Raw genomic sequence first — 19,424 nt, 5'->3', positions numbered from 1 at the left:
CTACTGGAGGGCCAGAAACGTGCTTCCCTGGGGAGACTGGGGACAAGTGATCCTGGAGGGCCAGGACAGTGCTCCCCAGGAGACCGGGGACAAGTGCTCCTGGAGGGCCAGGACAGTGCTCCCCGGGAGACTGGGGACAAGTGCTCCTGGAGGGCCAGGAACGTGCTCCCCGGGGAGACTGGGGACAAGTGATCCTGGAGGGCCAGGACAGTGCTCCCTAGGGAGACTGGGGACAAGTGCTCCTGGAGGGCCAGGACAGTGCTCCCCGGGAGACCGGGGACAAGTGCTCCTGGAAAGCCAGGAAAGTGCTCCCTGGGGAGACCAGGGACAAGTGCTCCCTAGAGAGACTGGGGACAAGTGCTCCTGGAGGGCCAGGACAGTGCTCTCCAGAAGACCGGGGATAAGTGCTCCTGGAAGGCCAGGAAAGTGCTCCCCAGGAGACTGGGAACAAGTGCTCCTGGAGGGCCAGGGCAGTGCTCCCCCGGAGACCGGGGACAAGTGCTCCTGGAGAGCTAGGAAAGTGCTCCCTGGGGAGACCAGGGACAAGTGCTCATGGAGGGCCAGGAAAGTGCTCCCTGGGGAGACCGGGGACAAGTGCTCCTGGAGGGCCATGACAGTGCTACCGGGGAGACTAGGGACAAGTGCTCCTAGAGGGCCAGGACAGTGCTCCCCGGAAGACTAGGGACAAGTGCTCCTGGAAGGCCAGGACAGTGCTCCCTAGAGAGACTGGGGACAAGTGCTCCTGGAGGGCCAGGACAGTGCTCCCTGGGAGACCGGGGACAAGTGCTCCTGGAGAGCTAGGAAAGTGCTCCCTGGGGAGACCGGGGACAAGTGCTCCTGGAGGGCCAGGAAAGTGCTCCCCGGGGAGACTGGGGACAAGTGCTCCTGGACGGCCAGGACAGTGCTCCCCGGGAGACTGGGGACAAGTGCTCCTGGAGGGTCAGGAATGTGCTCCCTGGGACACTGGGGACAAGTGCTCCTGGAGGGCCAGGACAGTGTTCCCTGGGACACTAGGGACAAGTGCTCCTGGAGGGCCAGGAACGTGCTCCCCAGGAGACTTGGAACAAGTGCTCCTGGAGGGCCAAGACAGTGCTCCCCGGGAGACCGGGGACAAGTGCTCCTGGAGAGCTAGGAAAGTGCTCCCTGGGGAGATCAGGGACAAGTGCTCCTGGAGAGCCAGGACAGTGCTCCCCGGGGAGACCGGGAATAAGTGCTCCTGGAGGGCCAGCGAAGTGCTCCCCGGGAGACTGGGGACAAGTGCTCCTGGAGAGCCAGGAAAGTGCTCCCCAGGGAGACCGGGGACAAGTGCTCCTGGAGGGCCAGGAAAATGCTCCCCGGGGAGACCGAGGAGAAGTGCTCCTGGAAGGCCAGGACAGTGCTCCCGGGGAGACTGGGGACAAGTGCTCCTGGAGGGCCAGGACAGTGCTCCCGGGGAGACTGGGGACAAGTGCTCCTGGAGGGTCAGGTCAGTGCTCCCCGGGAGACCAGGGACAAGTGCTCCTGGAGGGCCAGGACAGTGCTCCCCAGGAAACTGGGGACAAGTGCTCCTGGAAGGCCAGGACAGTGCTCCCGGGGAGACTGGGGACAAGTGCTCCTGGAGGGCCAGGACAGTGCTCCCCAGGAGAATGGGGACAAGTGCTCCTGGAGGGCCACGCCAGTGCTCCTGAGGGACTGTGCTCTGGGGAGAAGTGCCAAGTGTTCCTGGGGGGAGGAAATGCTCAGGGGCGAGAGAGGAGCATGCTGGGAGCAGTACTAGGGTCCATGTTCTGGGGGGCAAGTGTTCTGGGAGGGGATAACTATTCCTGAGGGGTTGTGGTCTTGGGGGCTCAGTGCTGGGAGGGAAGGGGAGAGTGCCGGGGGGGGGGGGGGGGGGGGGGGGGAGTGCTCCGGAGAGTGAGGAGCAAGTGCTCCTGAGGGGCTGTGCTCTGGGGGAAGGGTGGAGGGAGAGGGGGAAAGAGTGGTGTCCTGGGTTGCGGGTGGGGGGGGTGGGCTGAGCTCCCAGGGGGTGGGTAGCCCAAGGTGCAGTTCTGCTTGGGGTCAGCCGGCTCTTGTACATGTTAGAGAAGCAGCGTGGCTCAGCAGAAAGGGCCCGTGCTTTGGAGTCAGGGGGTCATGGGTTCAAATCCCAGATCTGTCAATTGTCAGCTGTGTGACTTTGGGCAAGTCACTTAACTTCTCTGTGCCTCAGTTACCTCATCTGTAAAATGGGGATTAAGATTGTGAGCCCCACATGGGACAACCTGATCACCTTGTATCCCCCCAGTGCTTAGAACAGTGCTTTGCAGATAGTAAACGCTTAACAAATACCATTATTATTGGAAGCAGGTGGACACAAGGTCAGGCAGGTGAAATGCACCAAGACCCTTAGTAAGCACTTAACAAATACCACTATCATCATTATAATTATTATTATTCTCTTCCTACACCTTTGCTCTCTCTCCCATGCCACAACCAGACTCAAAGCCACCTCTCCAAACCCAGAACAGTTTATCCAGGCACGAGGCAGGGGAGAAGCTAAGTCACCTCTGCACCTATTAATAAGCAGAAACACTCATGCCCATGAAAGAAAATTCCGGGTGGCTCCTGTATCAGTCACCATAGGTGGTATTTAGTGAGTGCGTAAGGGGTGTGAAGCAGTGGTTTAAGTAGTTAAGAGAGTACCAGAGAAGGAAGGCAGCCTGTCATGTCCCCCTCCCCTACCTGCTTACATTGACACTGTCCTCTCCTGGTTCTCTCTCTGGCCTTTCACGGGCTCCTCCTCTTCCTCCCACCCCCTAACTGTGGGTGTCCTTTAAATTTTGGGTCCCCTTCTATTCTCCATCTATACCCATTCCCAAAAGCTGGGCCGAGTCCCCACCCTGTGCCCCATTTCAGCCAGTCAGGCAGCGAGAGATGGAAATCCCAGAGAGATCAGAGGGCAGAGCCAGTCAGCCAGGTGGCCTCAGGCAGGTGTGTGGGAGGCACAGAGACGAGGAAGAGCTGTCTGGCCGGTCCAGGTGGGGCCCTGGGGATGGGTGAGGTCCCGGCGGGTCGTGGACACCCGGCTTAGCTCCACTAGGGATTCACCAGCAGACCGGCCAGCTCTCTGTCCTGCTGTCGGCCAGTCCCATGTTACTCCAACGCCAGGGCGACAGCACTGGAAGGGGCAGTAAGGAGCAGGGGGCTCCTATCAAATCTGACAATTACTCTCCCCACTCCTCGAAGCCTTATCGAAGGCGCACACAACTCCTCCAGGAGGCCTTCCCTGACTGAACCCCCACCTTTCCTCTTCTCCCATTGTCTCCTGAGTCATCCTGACTTGCTCCCTTTTTTCTTCCCCCTTCCCAGCCCCACTGCATTTAGTACAGATCTGTAATTTATTAATATTAATGTCTTCCCTCCCCCCTTCTAGACTATAAGCAAGACTATTAGAGAAGCAGTGTGGCTCAGTGGAAAGAGTGCGGGCTTGGGAGTCAGAGGTCATGGGTTCAAATCCCAGCTCCACCACTTATTAGCTGTGTGACTGGGCAAGTCACTTAACTTCTCTGTGCCTCAGTTACCTCATCTGAAAAATGGGGATTTAGACTGTGAGCCCCCCGTGGGACAACCTGATTACCTTGTATCTACCCCAGAGCTTAGAACAGTCCTTGGCACATAGTAAGCACTTAAATACCAAAATTATATGTTGCCAATTTGTACTTCCCAAGCGCTTAGTACAGTGCTCTGCACATGGTAGGCGCTCAATAAATACGATTGATGATGATGATTATTATTATTACTATTATAAGCTTGTTGTGGGCAGAGAATGTGTTTATTATTGTACTGTATTCCTCCAAGTGCTTAGTAAAGTGTGCTGCACACAGTAAGCGCTCAAGTAATGCGACTGAATGAATGAATGAATGATCTCTAGAGGGAGCCTGTCCTTTCCAACCTGGCTAGGAAGAGTAACAGTTTTTTTTTTGGGGGGGGGGGGGGTTAATGGTATTTGTTAAGTACTTACTATGTGCCAGGCACTGTTCTGAGTGCTGGGTTAGATACAAGTTAATTTGGTTGGACACAGTTCCTGCTTCACATGGGGCTCACGGTTTTAATCCCCATTTTACAGATGAGGTAACTGAGGCCCAGAGAAGTGAAGCGACTTACCCATGGTCAAACAGTAGACAAGTAGCAGGGGCAGGATTAGAACCCATGTCCTTCTGACTCCCAGGCCGGTGTGCTATCCACTAGGTCATGCTTTGGCCATTAGCATCTACGGACAGAGCAAGCAGCGTGGCAGTGGCTAGGAATCTAACACGGAACCTAGGGCCACCCCTAAGAGGACTGTCCAAGAGCCCAAAAGAAAACCAGGCCACCCATGGCAGGGGAGGGGGCATAGGCTGCTAGGAATTGTAGTCCCAGCGTTCCCAAGATGCCGATGCTCCGTGTCAGAGAGGCCACTTCTGGTTCAGCTGGGCATATTGCGAGGTCGGGGCCAACCAGCTTCCTCTATTTTTTCCTCCCAGAAAAAACTCCACTGAGAAGACCTCCCAAAGTATCCCAGCTGAGTCAGTTCTGGGCAGCCCAGACTGACCAAGGCCACAGCCCCCAGGGCCCTCCCTCCACTTCTAGACTGTAAGCCCCTCCTCTAGACTATAAACTCATTGTGAGCAGGGAATGTGTCTGTTCATTGTTATAGTGTACTCTCCCAAGTGTTTAGTACAGTGCTCCGCACACAGTAAGGGCTCAATAAATCTCCTCCAAGAAGCCTTCCCTAAGCCTTCCTCTCCTCCAACTCCCTTCTGTGCCGCTCTTACTTGTTCCTTCATTCCTCCTCCCTCCCATCCCCATAGCACCTATGCGTAGATCTGTGTATATCTGTAATTTATTTATATTAACTTCTGTCTCCCCCTCTAGACTGTGAGCTTGTTATGGGCAGGAACGTTTCTGCTGTTATAGTGTACTCTCCCAAGCACATAGTACAGTGTTTTGCACACAGTAAGCCCTTACTAAATACAATTGAATGAATTAAATGAAAGCGGTGGAGACAGACCCCACGGCCCTGCGGTGGCAGGGGGTTAGGAGGAGGTCAGAGCCAGAAGCGAGACGGGGACACAGACCTCAGTCTTCACATCTCTGGGTTTTACTCTATTGAAAAATATACACATCTGTAGCTCACCCCACCCCAAACCCTCGCCCTGGGCCTCCTCGGGTCCAGGCCGCTCACATCCGCTTGTAGCGGTAAATCAGGTGCTGGCAGTTGGGGCAGAAGTGATCCACATCCTGGCAGCTGTCCACGCAGAAGGGAATGAGGCAGCAGCCCAGCCAGCATCTGAAAACGGACATCCATGGGTCAGCTGCACCCTACCCATCTCATTGACTGCTCCTCCACCCTCTCTCCCTTCCGATGGGCCACTTCGAGGATGCTGAGCCACCCTCTCCCTTCTGCCTGTCCTGAGGGGCTCCGGGGGCCAGAAGACCCAGGTCCGGGGGTCGGGACTCACTCTAGGTAGCAAGGGGACAGAGGAGCCATCTTCCTGCTAGGTGGGGCCCCTGGAGGATGGAGATCGGGCCTAGCACCTCGATCACAACCTCCCCAAGTGCTCAGTACAATGTTCCACACACAGTTCGTTCATTCAATCATATTTATTGAGCACTTACTGTGTGCAGTGCACTGGACTAAGCGCTTGGGAAGTACAAGTTGGCAACATGTGGAGACAGTCCCTACCCAACAACGGGCTCACAGTCTAGAAGGGGGAGACAGACAACAAAATAAACATGTGGACAGGTGTCAAAGTCGTCAGAACAAATAGAATTAAAGCTGTATGCACAGTTGTACTCGCTGAGCCCTGCTGGTTTAGGGGGCCAGGCTGGAGGGGCCCTGGGACAGGCCAGAGCCTGATGACACCTTATAAAGGCAACCCTGAGCAAGTCTCTCAGCTTCTCTGCCTAAACTTTTCCCTCGGTAAGAGGAGACTGAGGATTCCGGCTTTTCTGATGTAAGTTGGGTGGCCCGAGGTGGAGATGTGGTAGTAGAGGAATCAGGGTCTTTCCTGAGGCGAGCCGCATGGGAGTCTCCAACCTAGCTGGAGGTTCATGGCAAGAGGAGAGGATCTATCTCCTCCACTACAACTCCCACCCCTGGCCATGGGGCAGCAGCCCCTAATAGACCCATGAGGGTTCCAAGGTAGCTGACACGATGCTAGCCTCCACTGAGGCAGACTTGAGGCTTGAAAGCATCATCAAGGGACAGTGGTTCTCCCTCTAGGCTCAGGGCTCCCTGCTCTAGACGAGCCGGGCTCTGGCGTGTTGACCGTTCCCCCCTCCTGCCCCTCCTCCCCCTATTCTGGAGACCCCAGCACACCACCAGGGAGCTGGCTGGGATAGGACATCACTCTAGGTTGCATCACTCACCCGACCAGGCAGAGGCCTCCACTGATGAGCCACGCCATGAGGCCTACGTGATGGACGATTCGGGTCACCACGGACTGGTGGCAGGAAGGGCACGTGACCCGGGCCGGGACATCCGAGAAAACCTGCCCCACAATCACAGCCGGTGCGGGATCGACCATCACCACTGTGGGCACAGACACGGAAAGGCAGGAAAGCACAGGTAAGTAGAGTGTAAGGGTGCGGGATTCTGGATCAGGATCTCTGCCTCTGGCCCCTCCCCAAGCCGTGGCGGGTGGGGGGAAAAGAAGAAGCAGCCAGGGGTTACTCCAAGCAATCCATTAATCAATGGCATTTGAACACTTACTGTATACAGAGCACCATTCTAAGGACTTGGAAGAGTATATTATAACAGAGTTGGTAGGTAACATTTGCTGTGGGCAGGTAATGTGTCTGTTGATTGTTATAATGTACTCACCCATGCGTCTCGTACAGCGCTTTGCATACAGTAAGCACTCAATAAGTATGATTGAATGAGTAAATGAATGAATATGTTCTGTACCCACAAGGCGTTTACAGTCTGGAGGACTGTAAGCATATCACGTTCAAATAATGATGGTATTGGTTAAGTGTTTACTATGTCTCAAATAATGATGGTATTGGTTAAGTGTTTACTATGTCTCAAGCAGTGTTCAAAGTGCTGAGATAGAAACAAGATAATCAGTTGGACCCAGTCCCTATCCCACACCGGGGCTCATTCTGACAATGGGAGAACAGGCATTTCTGTACAGGTTCTAATCCCAGTTCTGTGGCCTTGGGCAAAGCAAGTCACTTCTCTGTGCCTCAATTCCTCATCTGTCAAATGGGGACTAAGATTGTAAACTTCATGTGGGACATGGACTGTGTCCAGACCTGATTATCTTGAATCTACCCCAGCGTTTAATACAGTGCTTGGCACATAGTAAGCACTTAAACACCATTAAAAATTATCCCTATCTTATTAATGAGGAAACTGAATCAGAGACATCAAGAGATTTGCCAAAGGTTACTGGAACAGGTGTTTCCTTACTCAAAGTCCTGTGCCCTTTCCACTAGGGAACACTGCCTCCCAAGAGCCATCAGTTGTCCTTATGCCCAAACTGGGGAGAGTCACAGAGAGGCAGAAGGCTGATCTTTTTGGAAACATCACTGCTGGTAGTCACAAGTGCTGTAGACTCACTTTCCTAAGGGTCAAGGTGTTAATCCGTGTCTGTTCTGAACCTCAAATACCAACTTTCTCACTGTTCCTCGATCTCATCTATCTCACCACCAACCTCTCGCCTACATCCTGCCTCTGGCCTGGAATGCCCTCCCTCCTATCTGACAGACAATTACTCTCCCCAACTTCAAAGCCTTACTGAAGGCACTTCTCCTCCAAGAGGCCTTCCCTGACTGAACCCTCTATTCCTCTTCTCCCTCTCCCTTCTGCATCACCGTGACTTGCTCACTTTGTTCTCCCCCCCTCCTAGCCCCACGGTACTTATATCCATATCTGTAATTTATTTATTTCTATTAATGTCTGTCTCCCACTCTAGACTGTAAGCTTGTTATGGGCAGGGAATATGTCTGTTCTATTGTTATATTTCCTCTCCCAAGAGCTTCGTACAGTGCTCTGCACACAGTAAGCGCTCAGTAATAGAGAAGCAGCTTAGTGGAAAGAGCATGGACTTGGGAGTCAGAGATCATGGGTTCTAATCCCAGCTCCCCGCTTGTCAGCTGTGTGACCTTGGGCAAGTCACTTAACTTCTCTGTGCCTCTGTTACCTCATCTGTAAAATGGGGATGAAGACTGTGAGCCCCACGTGGGACAACCTGATTACCTTGTATCTACCCCAGCGCTTAGAACAGTACATGGCACATCGTAGGTGCTTAACAAATACCAACATTATTATTATTAATAAATGTGATTGACTGACTGAGCCTGCCCTCTTCAGTGGGCAGCCTCCTCACCCTGGTGATGCATGATTGTTGGAGGGAACCAATCTGTGTTTGCCCCAGCCACCCACCCTGCATTTCACCCCCTTCATGATCTGGTCCATTTCAACCCACTCCTCTCTAGCTCAGTCCCCAACCCCCAGAAGGAGAAGTCTCAGTCTTCCCCATCTATCCAGAACTCACCTGTCTGGGCAGGATTGAAGGCTGGTGCAGGCTGGCCAGGGTTTGCTTGGTATGGTGGTGGAGGTGGGTAGACACCCGGGGGGGCACTGGGGCCCTGCATCTGACCATCTTGAGGGAGGAGACAAGGAGGAGACATAAAGCCCATGACGCTGGCCAGACATGGATCAAACCCTGCCAGGGCCTGGCCATGCTACCAAAAGTCAGGTTTGGCGAGGTTGGAGCGAAGCGTACCCTATCCCACTCCCCACATCCCCCCAGGCCGCTGACCTGAAGTTGCCCCCATTTCCCATTCAGAGAAGACAACTTGGGCATGACTTCCCCTCACAAGCGTGGAGCCCCGAGGACCAGGGCCAGTGGAAGCTGAGGGAAATCAGACTGGGGATTCCAGGTCCCACCCCTCACAGTTCCACCCCTCTGGTCATTTGATAGAGGCAGATCTCTAGATAGGAACCCTCCCCACCACAGCAGAAATGTCCTTAGTGTTTAGATATCCAGTCCCCTCAACCACAGGGCTCCCCCAACCACCCCAGGCCTTGGCCCCTGGGCATTTGGCTTGCAGGGATTGGAACGGTGGTGGCTGGAAGGGAGGAGAAAGTCGAGGGCTGGTTGGGAGAGACAGGATGTGCTACCTGAGGTCACTAAGGCTGGGGGCTGTTGCTTGTTCATAGTCTCGGGTCCTGTGAGAGAGAGAGAGAGAGAGAGAGAAAGACAGAGACAGAGAGCAGTGTCAGACATGGACATTCTGAAGGAGCAGAGCTCTGAGGCAGGCTGGGCCTCCTGAGGCAGAACTCCACCTCAATTAACAAGGTCCTTAGAGAGGCTGCTCCTTGAGGGCAAAGAGCGTACTTTTTGCCACTACTCTCCCAAACGTGCAGTACAGGGCTCTGCACACCGTAGGCATTCGATCAATACTGCCGATTGATTTGGAGGAAAGGGAGCTGAGACTGTGGGGAGAACCTGGGATGGTTTCTGTGAGGCCTCTTCTCTGGGGGTTCATTCATTCATTCAATCATACTTATTCAGCACTTACTGTGTGCAGAGCACTGTACTAAGTGCTTGGGAAGTACAAATCGGGGATCGAGTTCAGATGCCCGGTCCCTCAGTTGGGACAGAGATAAGATTCCTTGCAAAAATCCTTGGCCTGTCCCTCTCCTCCTCTTCCTCTGCTTCCCACCCTGGTGGTCGGGGGGTGGGGTTGGGGGGGGGGGGGTCCCCAATAGCAAAGCCACCACAGATCATCCCTCAGAGGGGGATGGGTACCAGTGCCCCAAACCAGGCTCCTGGGCAGCAAGGGGCCCCGGAGGCTCACCGCCTGTACCCGAGGGACCAGCCCACCAACTGGGAAAGACTCGCGACCCACCCTTCCTTTTCCCCCACCAATTTCAAATTTTTGCTAACCTGCCTATCAGCGAGGCCTGCATTTAAAGGGGTGCCCCTCCTCCCCCAACTCCTGGCAGTGAGGAGCACCTATGGTCGGCTGACATCTTGTTGTGGCATCCTAATGGCAGCGGCAGAAAGACATGGGCCATCCGGGTAACAAAACCGGACCATAAAATGTAGCTAAGTGTGTGCTGAGCCGCTTCCTCCCTTCCACTTCACCCTGCGGGGGGCCCAGGCTGGGGATGGGGGGGGGGTTGTTCGGGCTGTGCCAGCCTGTCCCACCCTCCAGAACTGGGGTCCACGGGGTGCGTGATGATGATGTTAATTTGTTATGCGCTATGTGCCTGGCACTGCACTAAGCTCTAGGGTGGATACAAGCAAATTGAGTTGGACACAGGCTCAACACCCATTTTACAGAGGAGGAAACTGAGGTCCAGAGAAGTGAAGCGACTTGACAAAGGTCACACAGCAGATAAGTGGCAGAGTGGGGTTAGAACCATGACCCTGTGGCTCCCAGGCCCTTATTCTGTCTGCTATGCCATGCTTGCCTAAGGGCCAGTCCCTCTACCTTAGCCTGCTTGTTTCCCCTTACTCCCTCCCCAGTGACAGAGATTCATAATAGGAGCCTGAGTCTCCCTTTCCTCTTCTCCTGAGTCAATCATATTTATTGAATGCTTACTGTGTGCAGAGCACTGTACTAATCGCTTGGGAGAGTACGTTATAACAATATAGCAGACACATTCCCTGCCCACAACAAGCTTACAGTCTAGAAGGCGACTCTTCTCCTCCCCTCCACCCCCTGGGATGGTCCCTGTCTTGAGGGTTAAGTCATCAATCAATGGCATTTATTGAGTGCCCACTAAGTGCAGAGCACACTGCACTTAGGTAGATACGATCCCTGCCCACAAGGAGCTTACAGTCTGGGGGGGGGGTGGGGGGGGAGACGGACATTAAAGTAAATTACAGGTGGATATGTACATAATCACTGAGGGAGTGGGGTGAAAATCAAAGTGCTTAAGGGGCTCAAACCCAAGTGCATAGGCAGTGCAGAAGGGAGAGTGGATAGGGGAAGAGATGTGATTTTAGGAGGGTTGAGAAAGTGATGGTCTCCCAGAGTAATAATAATAATGATGGTATTTGTTAAGCACCAACTGTATGCCAAGCATGGTTCATTCATTCAGTCATAGTTATTGAGTGCTTACTGTGTGCAGAGCACGGTACTAAGCGCTTGGGACATACAAGTTGGCAACATATAGAGATGGTCCCTACCCACTGGGAGCCCCCCGTGGGACAACCTGATCACCTTGTAACCTCCCCAGTGCTTAGAACAGTGTTTTGTACATAGTAAGCGCTTAATAAATGCTATCATTAATTAGTTAATTCTAGATACATGGTTAGCAGGTTGTCCCACATGGGGCTCACAATCTTAATCCCCATTTTACAAATGAGGGAACTGAGGCACAGAGAAGTGAAGTGGCTTGCCCAAAGTCACACAGCTGACAAGTAGCAGAACTAGGATTAGAACCCATGACCTCTAACTCCCAAGCCCAAGCTTTTTCCACTAAGTCATGGAGGGAGCCTCAGTCCCAGAAGGACAGAGGAGAAGGGTCTGTGATGAAAACAATGAGATCCCTCTATACTGTGAGCACATTGTGGGTAAGAAACATGTCTACCAACTCCATTGTATGACACTCTCCCAAGTGCTCAGTATAGTGTTCTAAGCAAAGTATGTGCTCAATTACTACCATTGTTTGATCGATCGATTGATGCACATTGAGTAGGGCAAGAGAACTGAGCCTAGAAGGTGTCGCAGTTTTCTTAACTGTAAAATGAGGATTAAATACCTGTTCTCCCTCCTACTTAGACTGTGAGATAGGGTCTGCATCTGACTGGATCAATTTTCATCTGCCCAAGTGCTTAGTACAGTGCTTGGCCCATTGTAAGCGCTTAACAAGCCATTCGCCTGCTGGGTAACCTTGGGTAAGTCTCTTAACTGAGGCACAGAGAAGCTACTTCATCTGTAAAATGGGAATTAAGACTCTGAGCTCCATGTGGGAGGTGGCCTAGACTCAACCTGATTAGCTCGTATCTACCCCAGGGCTTACAAAAATGCCTGGTGCATAGCAAACACTTAATACCACAGTTCAAAAAAGCACCACAGTTGTTTCTCACCTGACCCTCACCTCCTAACCTATTTAGTAAGCCAAAAAAACCACATTCCGACATGGATGCGGTGAAGAAAGCCCAGGAACAGAAATGCAGCCAGGGTGGGACTGGTTTACATATCTGTAAGCTGGAATGGTCTGAGCCCCTCAGAGCTGCAGAACCTACCCACGAGCATGGGGGAGCCCCCTCCTCAGTCTGGGGCTCTCAAGAGGGTTGCTATTTGAATGACTCAGAAATAGAGGCCAGTGTAAAGGGATGGTGATGCAGGGGAATAATAATAATGATGATGATGGCATTTGTTAAGCGCTTACTATGCACAAAGCACTGTTCTAAGTGCTGCGGGGGTGGGGGGGGGGTTACAAGGTGATCAGGTTGTCCCACGTGGGGCTCAGTCGTAATCCCCATTTTCCAGATGAGGTAACTGAGGCTCAGAGAAGTTAAGTGACTTGCCCAAGGTCACACAGCAGACAAGTGGCAGAGTCAGGATTAGAACCCATGACCTCTGACTCCCAAGCCCGTGCTCTTTCCACTGAGCCATGCTGCTTCTCTGGGGAAGCCAGACACAGGACTTCCATAGGGTTAGGGGTGGGAGAAGAAGAGGTGGGGCGAAGGGGGAGAAAGGAGGGAAGGAAAGTGGGGGAGGAGAGGGGAAAGGGGAGGGGGGAGAGGGGGGAAAGGGAGTAAAGAGGGGGGAAAGGGAGTAAAGAGGGGGGAAAGGGCAGAAAGAGGGGGAAAAGGCGGAAAGGGGAGAAAAGGGAGGAGGAAAGGTGAAGACACCTTCAAGAGCAGAGGACAATCCAGTCAAGCACCCCCTTCCCTCTGCTAAAACCCTCCCCTAGACCCCTGGGAACAGCTCTTTCCTTTCCTTCCCATCCTCCTCCTCCTCACAGCCCACCATGCTTAAAGACCCCTGGGCTGCCTCATTAGCAATCAAGGCAGCAATTCCTGGAAGCCCAAGACAGACCTGGCTCTGGGTTCTCCGGGAGAGAAGATAGTGAGGCAGGAGGTTCAGCCTCCCAGCTCAGAATCAGGCCCGCTGAGCTGCCCCTCACACTCACCACTCAGAGCAGACAGTAAAGATCCACCACGGCCCAGCTCCAGAAGTGGATCTCGAAATCTCCCCAGAGAGAACTCCCCAAGGGGCAGGGGGGTTGTCTAGGGAAGACGCTCCCTCTGAGAAGGCAGGAATGGAAGTACAGTGGGAGGAAGTATAGTAAAATTCCCTTTGGAAAGGGAATTTCAACTGGAAAGGACTGCCTGGGGTCCTGGAAGAGGTCCCTTCAGGCCCTACTGCTCCCACCCAAATGCAGCTGCAGGGCCAGTATCCATAGTACTGTCACCTTGGAGATCCATGGGTCACAGTCAGTGGTCATGAAAGGGGGTGTGGCCTCTATTTGCTAAGCACTTGCTCTGAGCCAGGCACTTTACTAAGCACCCAGGTGGATACAGTACAATCAGCTCAGACCCGATCCCTGTCCCACATGGGGCTCACAGCCCAGGCAGGAGAAAGAACAGGAATTGAATCCCCATTTTACAGGTGATGAGAGTCAGAGGACCTAGATTCTAATCCCTGCTCCTCCACTTGTCTGCACTGTGGCCATGGGAAAGTCACTTCACTTCTTTGTGCCTCAATTACCCCACCTGTAAAATGGGGATTAAGATTGTGAGCCCCACGTGGGACAGGAACTGTGTCCAACCTGATCAGCTCGTATCTGCCCTAATGCTTTAGAAGCCTGGCACATAAGTGCTTAACAAATATCATAAAAAAAGATTACTTGCAGGACTCCACAACTGTATTAGTTGAAGGCAGAGCTGCTCTGGAGTGGTGCCTTGATGATGATGATGGCATTTGTTAAGCGCTTACTATGTGTCAAGCACTGTTCTAAGCGCTGGCACAGAGTCCACTGGGTAGTTGAGCTCTCTCAGGCCCAGTCCTAATTAGTGTGAGCACAGCCTCTCTTTCCTCAATCAATGGTATTTATTGAGCATTTACTATGTGCAGAGTGCTGTACTAAGCACCCTTGGGAGAGTATAATACAACAGAATTAGCTAATTTTAGCACATGTTCCCTGCCCATAACGACCTTAGGGTCTAGAGGACAAGCTTACAGTCTTTTTTTTTGTCTTACGCAGTCAAGTCTAGAGGTACCATATTCTAGGTTCTTCTATATTTCAATCCCCTGGCTTCCGCTTTGCCTCCTCTCTGGAAGGTCAGATACGCAGGTGGGCAGTCCACGATGGGTAACTAGAGGGATGGAGTGGGGAGTTGGGAATGTTAGACAATTGTTCCTCTGCATCGGGATAAACATCAAAAGTTTAAAGTGTGGAGGGAGAGAGAGAGACAGACCACCATCCCACAGGGCTTCCCCAGGCCTCCTTTGGCTGCTATTGGAGCCAGAGGACAACAATAATAATAATTATGGTATTTGTTAAGTGCCTACTATATGCCAGAAACTGTACTACGTGCTGGGGAAGATACAAGCAAATTGGGTTGGACTCTGTCTCTCTCAGTCTTAAGCCCCATTTGATAGATGAGGTAACTGAGGCCCAGAGAGGGTAAGTGACTGCCCAAGAGCGCACACAATGGACAAACATCGGAGCAGGGATTAGAACCCAGGTTCTACTGATTCCCAGGCTCATGCTCTATCCTTTGTTTCATTCATTCGTTCACTTGTATTTATTGAGCGCTTACTGTGTGCAGAGCACTGTACTAAGCAATTGGGAGAGTACAGTAGAACAATAAACAGACACATTTCAAATCTCCCCAAACAGGCAAGGTTCCCCCAGACAAAGAAGGGCATCCTCACTGGTACCTATCCATCAACTGCACAAAATGCAGAGGAGAAAAGGGTCTACATGGAAACTGTCATTCGCTGCCACAGAACACCGCACCCCAGACCATTCCACGGATGCAGGTAGAACAGTGCTTGGCACATAGTAAGCACTTAATAAATGCCATTATTATTATTATTATTATCCAGAGCGGTACAGAGAAGCATCCTGGCCTAGAGGATAGAGCACAGGCCTGAGAGTCAGAAGGACCTGGGTTCTAATCCCAGCTCTGCCACTTGTCTGCTGTGTGACCTTGGGCAAGCCACTTCGCTTCTCTGTGCCTCAGTTACTTCATCTGTAAAGTGAGGATTAAGACTGTGAGACCCATGTGGGGCAGGAACTGTGTCCAACACGATTAGCTTGTATCTACCCCAGCACTTAGAACAGCACTTGGAACATTGCTTAAATACCACTAACAAACAAAACAAAACTCAGAGAAGCCAAGCAGTGTCAGCACCTCATTGAACCTCAGCCTCTTGCTGCCCTGGTTGGATCTGAAGAAAGAGAAAGAAACAAAGAGAGCAGTGGTGACAAATTAAGTGGCTAGGAGGGAGCAGCAGTGGATGTAAACAAGATGATTTTCGACACTGGTTTAGAGGAATTTGCTCAAGTCTGAGGGCCAATGTTCTCAGTGGGATTTCTGAAGTCTCTTGAGTGCCCTGGGATGGATTTCCCAGGATTAAGCTCGAAGTAGAGCCCAAGAATCCGGAGAGACTCTTGTCCCCATGGCCCCAGCCTAGCCTGCTCCTGTCCCTCAACAGCAGTAGGATCCGGAGTGACAGGATGACTGACTCCCTTGGCAGATAAACTCGTTCTAGGCAGGAAATATGTCTCCTAATTCGTCTGCAGTATTGTACTCCCCCAAGCGCTCCGTACAGTGCTCTATACATAGTAAGTGCTCAATAAAGACCATTGATGGATTAATTGATTAAGCTCCCCTTCTCAAGACCAAGCCATGCTGGAGTTTGGGGGCCCAATAGAGCAGGCCTGCTCTAAGATCCTTACAGAGTCCATTTCTCTCTCTTTCTCTGTGCCTCTGAGAACAAGGCCAGATCGGTAGCACATTCATTCATTCAATCATATTTATTGAGCACTTACTGTGTGCAGAGCACTGTACTAAGCACTTGGGAAGTACAAGTTGTCAACATACAGAGATGGTCCCTAGCCAACAACGGGCTCACAGTCTAGAAGATGTTCATGAGGGTGACGCCAAATACTAAGGGTTCTTTGGAACAGAAAATGAACTGTGATCATCCCTTAGCCCTGCTTTCACAGACCCCAGGAAGAAAAATCAAGATTGTTTCTACAGAAGAGGGAAGAGAAGCAGCATGGCCTAGTAGATAAAGCACGGTCCTGGGAGTCAGAAGGTCCTGTGTTCTAATCCCGGCTCCACCGCTTGTCTGCTGTGTGACCTAGGACAAGTCACTTCACTTCTCTGTGCCTAAGTTACCTCGTCTGTGAAATGGGGATTAAGACTGTAAGCCCCACATGGGACAGGGACTGTGTCCAATTCCATTTGCTTGTAACCATCCAAGAGCTTAGTACAGTTCCTGGCACATAGTAAGCACTTAACAAGTACTATTAACAAATAAAACAAAACATAGAGAAGCCATGCAGGTGTCAGCCCCTCAGTGAAGCTCAGCCCCTTGCTGCCTTGGAAGGAAGGAAGGAAGGAAGGAAGGAAGGAAGGAAGGAAGGAAGGAAGGAAGGAAGGAAGGAGAGGGAGAGAGAGAGAGAGAGAGAGAGAGAGAGAGAGAGAGAGAGAGAGAGAGAGAGAGAGAGAAAGAAAGAAAGAAAGAAAGAAAGAAAGAAAGAGAGCAGCAGGGGTAGTTATGACACAAGTCAAGTGGCTAGAAAGGAGAAGCACTTGATGAATACCATCATCTTTATTATTATTATCATCATCATCATCATCACATGCCCACTGCCACCAGCACCCAGGATGCTTGGCTGAAGCTGGTAGGAATAAACATTTTCTCAACTCTCTGAGAAGAGTAACTACAAAACAAAATACGCAACCACACTGTGGCCTCTCCCAACCCAACTCAGTACTGACCCACACCAGTCTGAGACCTCTTTAACTGGAATTATCATCATGATGGTATTTGCTAAGGGATTACTCTGTATCACGCGCTGTTCTAAGGGCTGGGGTAGATACAAGCCTAATCAGGTTGGACACATTCCCTATCCCAAAAAGGCCTCACGATCTTAATCCCCACTTTACCTGTGAGGTAACCCAGGCCCAGAGAAGTTAAGTGATTTGCCCAAGGACACAGACAAGTGGCGGAGGCAGGATTAGAACCCAGGTCCTTCTGAATCCCAGACCCATGCTCTATCCAAGAGGCCTTCCCTGACAGCCCTCCTTTCCTCTTCTCCCACTCCCTTTTGCTTCACCCTGACTAGCTCCCTCTATTCTTTGGGGCCATGCTGCTTCCCCAAAGAAAATGCAGCTCATTTCTGCTGACTCCCCTCAGATCATGGATGAGGTGGAACCACTCCCCTTAAGGTTCTCAACCCCATTGATCACCCCAGCTAGGAAGGACCCGATCCCAAAGGCTGTCTGCTTTCACCTCTCCCCACACTCCCCCTCCCCCATAGTTCTGGGCAGAGTCCCTGTGGCCCCCCGCAGTTCCAGCCCATCCCTTCTGCTTCCCCCCTCAGAAGGGACTGACCACTGATGGATCACTTCCCCTTCTCAATGATGCTCAGGCCTCCTCAGAGGCATTTGCCTAACAGAGTCCCTGAGCCTCCAGAGAGCTCAAATTTCTTCCTCCTCCACCAGCCTCGACACCCAACTTCCTCACACGCAGCCCTTTTAACTTCTCTGTGGCCCATCATATGTTTTTATTGAAGAAGCTCTATCCTTGACCTCTGGCTTTCATTTGTGTGGATCAAAAACTACCACGGAAATGGGTGATAGTCCCAAGCCCAGCCCAGCTGACCCAAACCCAAAACTCACAGTAATTCCAGTCAGTCAATTTACTGAGCACTAACTGTGTGCAGAGCACTGTTTTAAGAGCTTGGGAGAGTACAATATAAAATACAACAGATATTTCCTGACTACGACAAGCTTACAGACCAGAGGAGACAGACATCAATATAAATGACAGATAAGTACGTAAGTGCTGTGGGGCTGGGAGGGGGAATGAATAAAAGAAGCAAGTCAGGGTGACACGGAAGTAGGAGGAGAGGAAAGGAGGGCTCAATCAGGGAAGGCCTCTTGGAGGAAATGTGCCTTCAGTTGGATGTCGAAGCAGGGGTGGAGTGGGGAAGAGTAATTGTCTGTCAGATATGGGACGGGGTTGGACAGAGGGTGGGGAGCTTTCCAAGACAGAGGCAGGACATGGGCAAGAGGTTGGAGAAAGATAAGCTTGAGGTACAGTGAGAAGGTTGACATTAGAGGAGCACACGGTTGCCTCTGAAATATGGGTCAGTTTTTTAGCAACCACATGCCAATAGGCCCAGGTTTGTCTGTGTCTCCAAGGAGCTCAACAGCAGACATCCTGGAAGGACGGTAGAGTGGAGGACCTTGGGGGCTTCAGCATGGATAGGGCTCGGGCCTGGGAGTCATTAGATCACGGGTTCTAATCCCAGCTCCGCCACTGGTCTGTGTGGCCTTGGGAAAGTCACTTCACTGGGCCTCAGTCACCTCATCTGTCAAATGGGGATTAAGAGTCTGAGCCCAATGAAGAACAGGGATTGTGTCCAACCCAATTTGCTTGTATCAACCCCAGCGGTTAGTACAGTGCTTAGCTCATAGTAAGCACTTAACCAAGGCCACAGTTATTATTATTTTCCATGAGGAACATCGGGCAGATTAGGGTGGGGAAGCGGAATGGCCTTTGGTGAGTAGCTACCAGCCAGAGGGGGCAGGGTGGGAGGAACTTTAGCCCACCCAGTTACTGGCCTCCTCGGCCGGGGCCCCCTTTCGTCATCTGGATCGTTCTTTGAGTGTGGGAATACGCACTCAGATACCTGGGGTTCCCCTAAGTGCGGTAACCTCCAGACCCCTCAGTCGGGACTCGGGGTCCCCCACCGGTCAGAACCTGTGCTCCTGCAGAAGACTCCCGAGGCACAGCAGGAGTCACCCCCTCAGGTTTGAGGGGTCCCGGCCCTCCGAAGCCCTGGGCAGGCCCTGCTAGGGTTAAAGGAGAGCAGCGGTTGACCTTGGCACTGGTGTCCCATACCCGGATGAGCAGGGCCGGGGTGGGCGAGATCCTGAGCCTCCCTGGAGATGCTGCGTCGGTAGTGGGGAGCGGGGGGTACGGACCACTACAGATCCCTTGTCTCCTTCTCTGGCATCTGTTCCCAGCTTAGCCCTTCTTTGAACAGGGTGGACGGGTGGCAAAGGGATGGGGAGAGAAGAGAGGGAGCCCCACAGCACTTATATACATATCTGTAATTTATTTATATTAGTATCTGCCCCCACCCCCCCCAGACTGTTGGCACCTTGTGGGCAGGGAATGTATCTATTCATTGTTCTATTGTACTCCCCCAAGCGCTTAGTACAGTGGCTCAGTGGGAAGAGCACGGGCTTTGGAGTCAG

The 19,424-nt window shown here is 52.1% G+C and overlaps 1 protein-coding gene across 1 annotated transcript; it reads right to left on the bottom strand.

Annotated features, from left to right (window-relative positions):
* Positions 1 to 5,076: 5,076 nt before the first annotated feature.
* On the bottom strand, positions 5,077 to 19,143 carry LITAFD (LITAF domain containing). The gene is made up of 5 exons (XM_038763579.1): positions 19,066 to 19,143; positions 9,131 to 9,178; positions 8,502 to 8,609; positions 6,370 to 6,532; positions 5,077 to 5,287 (listed from the first exon to the last, which is right to left on the bottom strand). Exons 2-5 carry the CDS (start codon positions 9,165 to 9,167, stop codon positions 5,179 to 5,181), a joined length of 417 nt encoding a protein of 138 aa, XP_038619507.1. The 5' UTR covers positions 9,168 to 9,178; positions 19,066 to 19,143; the 3' UTR covers positions 5,077 to 5,178.
* Positions 19,144 to 19,424: the final 281 nt, after the last annotated feature.

Source organism: Tachyglossus aculeatus, chromosome 21 (assembly GCF_015852505.1).
Source record: "Tachyglossus aculeatus isolate mTacAcu1 chromosome 21, mTacAcu1.pri, whole genome shotgun sequence".
In the NCBI taxonomy this organism is placed as follows: domain Eukaryota; kingdom Metazoa; phylum Chordata; class Mammalia; order Monotremata; family Tachyglossidae; genus Tachyglossus; species Tachyglossus aculeatus.
The sequence above is the reverse complement of the archived record's forward strand: the minus strand, read 5'-3'. Positions and strand labels throughout refer to the sequence as shown.

What these genes read in the sequence shown, in the direction of transcription:
- LITAFD (XM_038763579.1), bottom strand. Translation starts at nt 9,167, where the DNA reads ATGAACAAGCAACAGCCCCCAGCCTTAGTGACCTCAG. An exon ending in CCCAGCCTTAGTGACCTCAG is followed by an intron (nt 8,610 to 9,130) that starts GTAGCACATCCT and finishes TCCTCCCTCAAG; the next exon opens with ATGGTCAGATGCAGGGCCCC. An exon ending in CTTCAATCCTGCCCAGACAG is followed by an intron (nt 6,533 to 8,501) that starts GTGAGTTCTGGA and finishes CTGTGCCCACAG; the next exon opens with TGGTGATGGTCGATCCCGCA.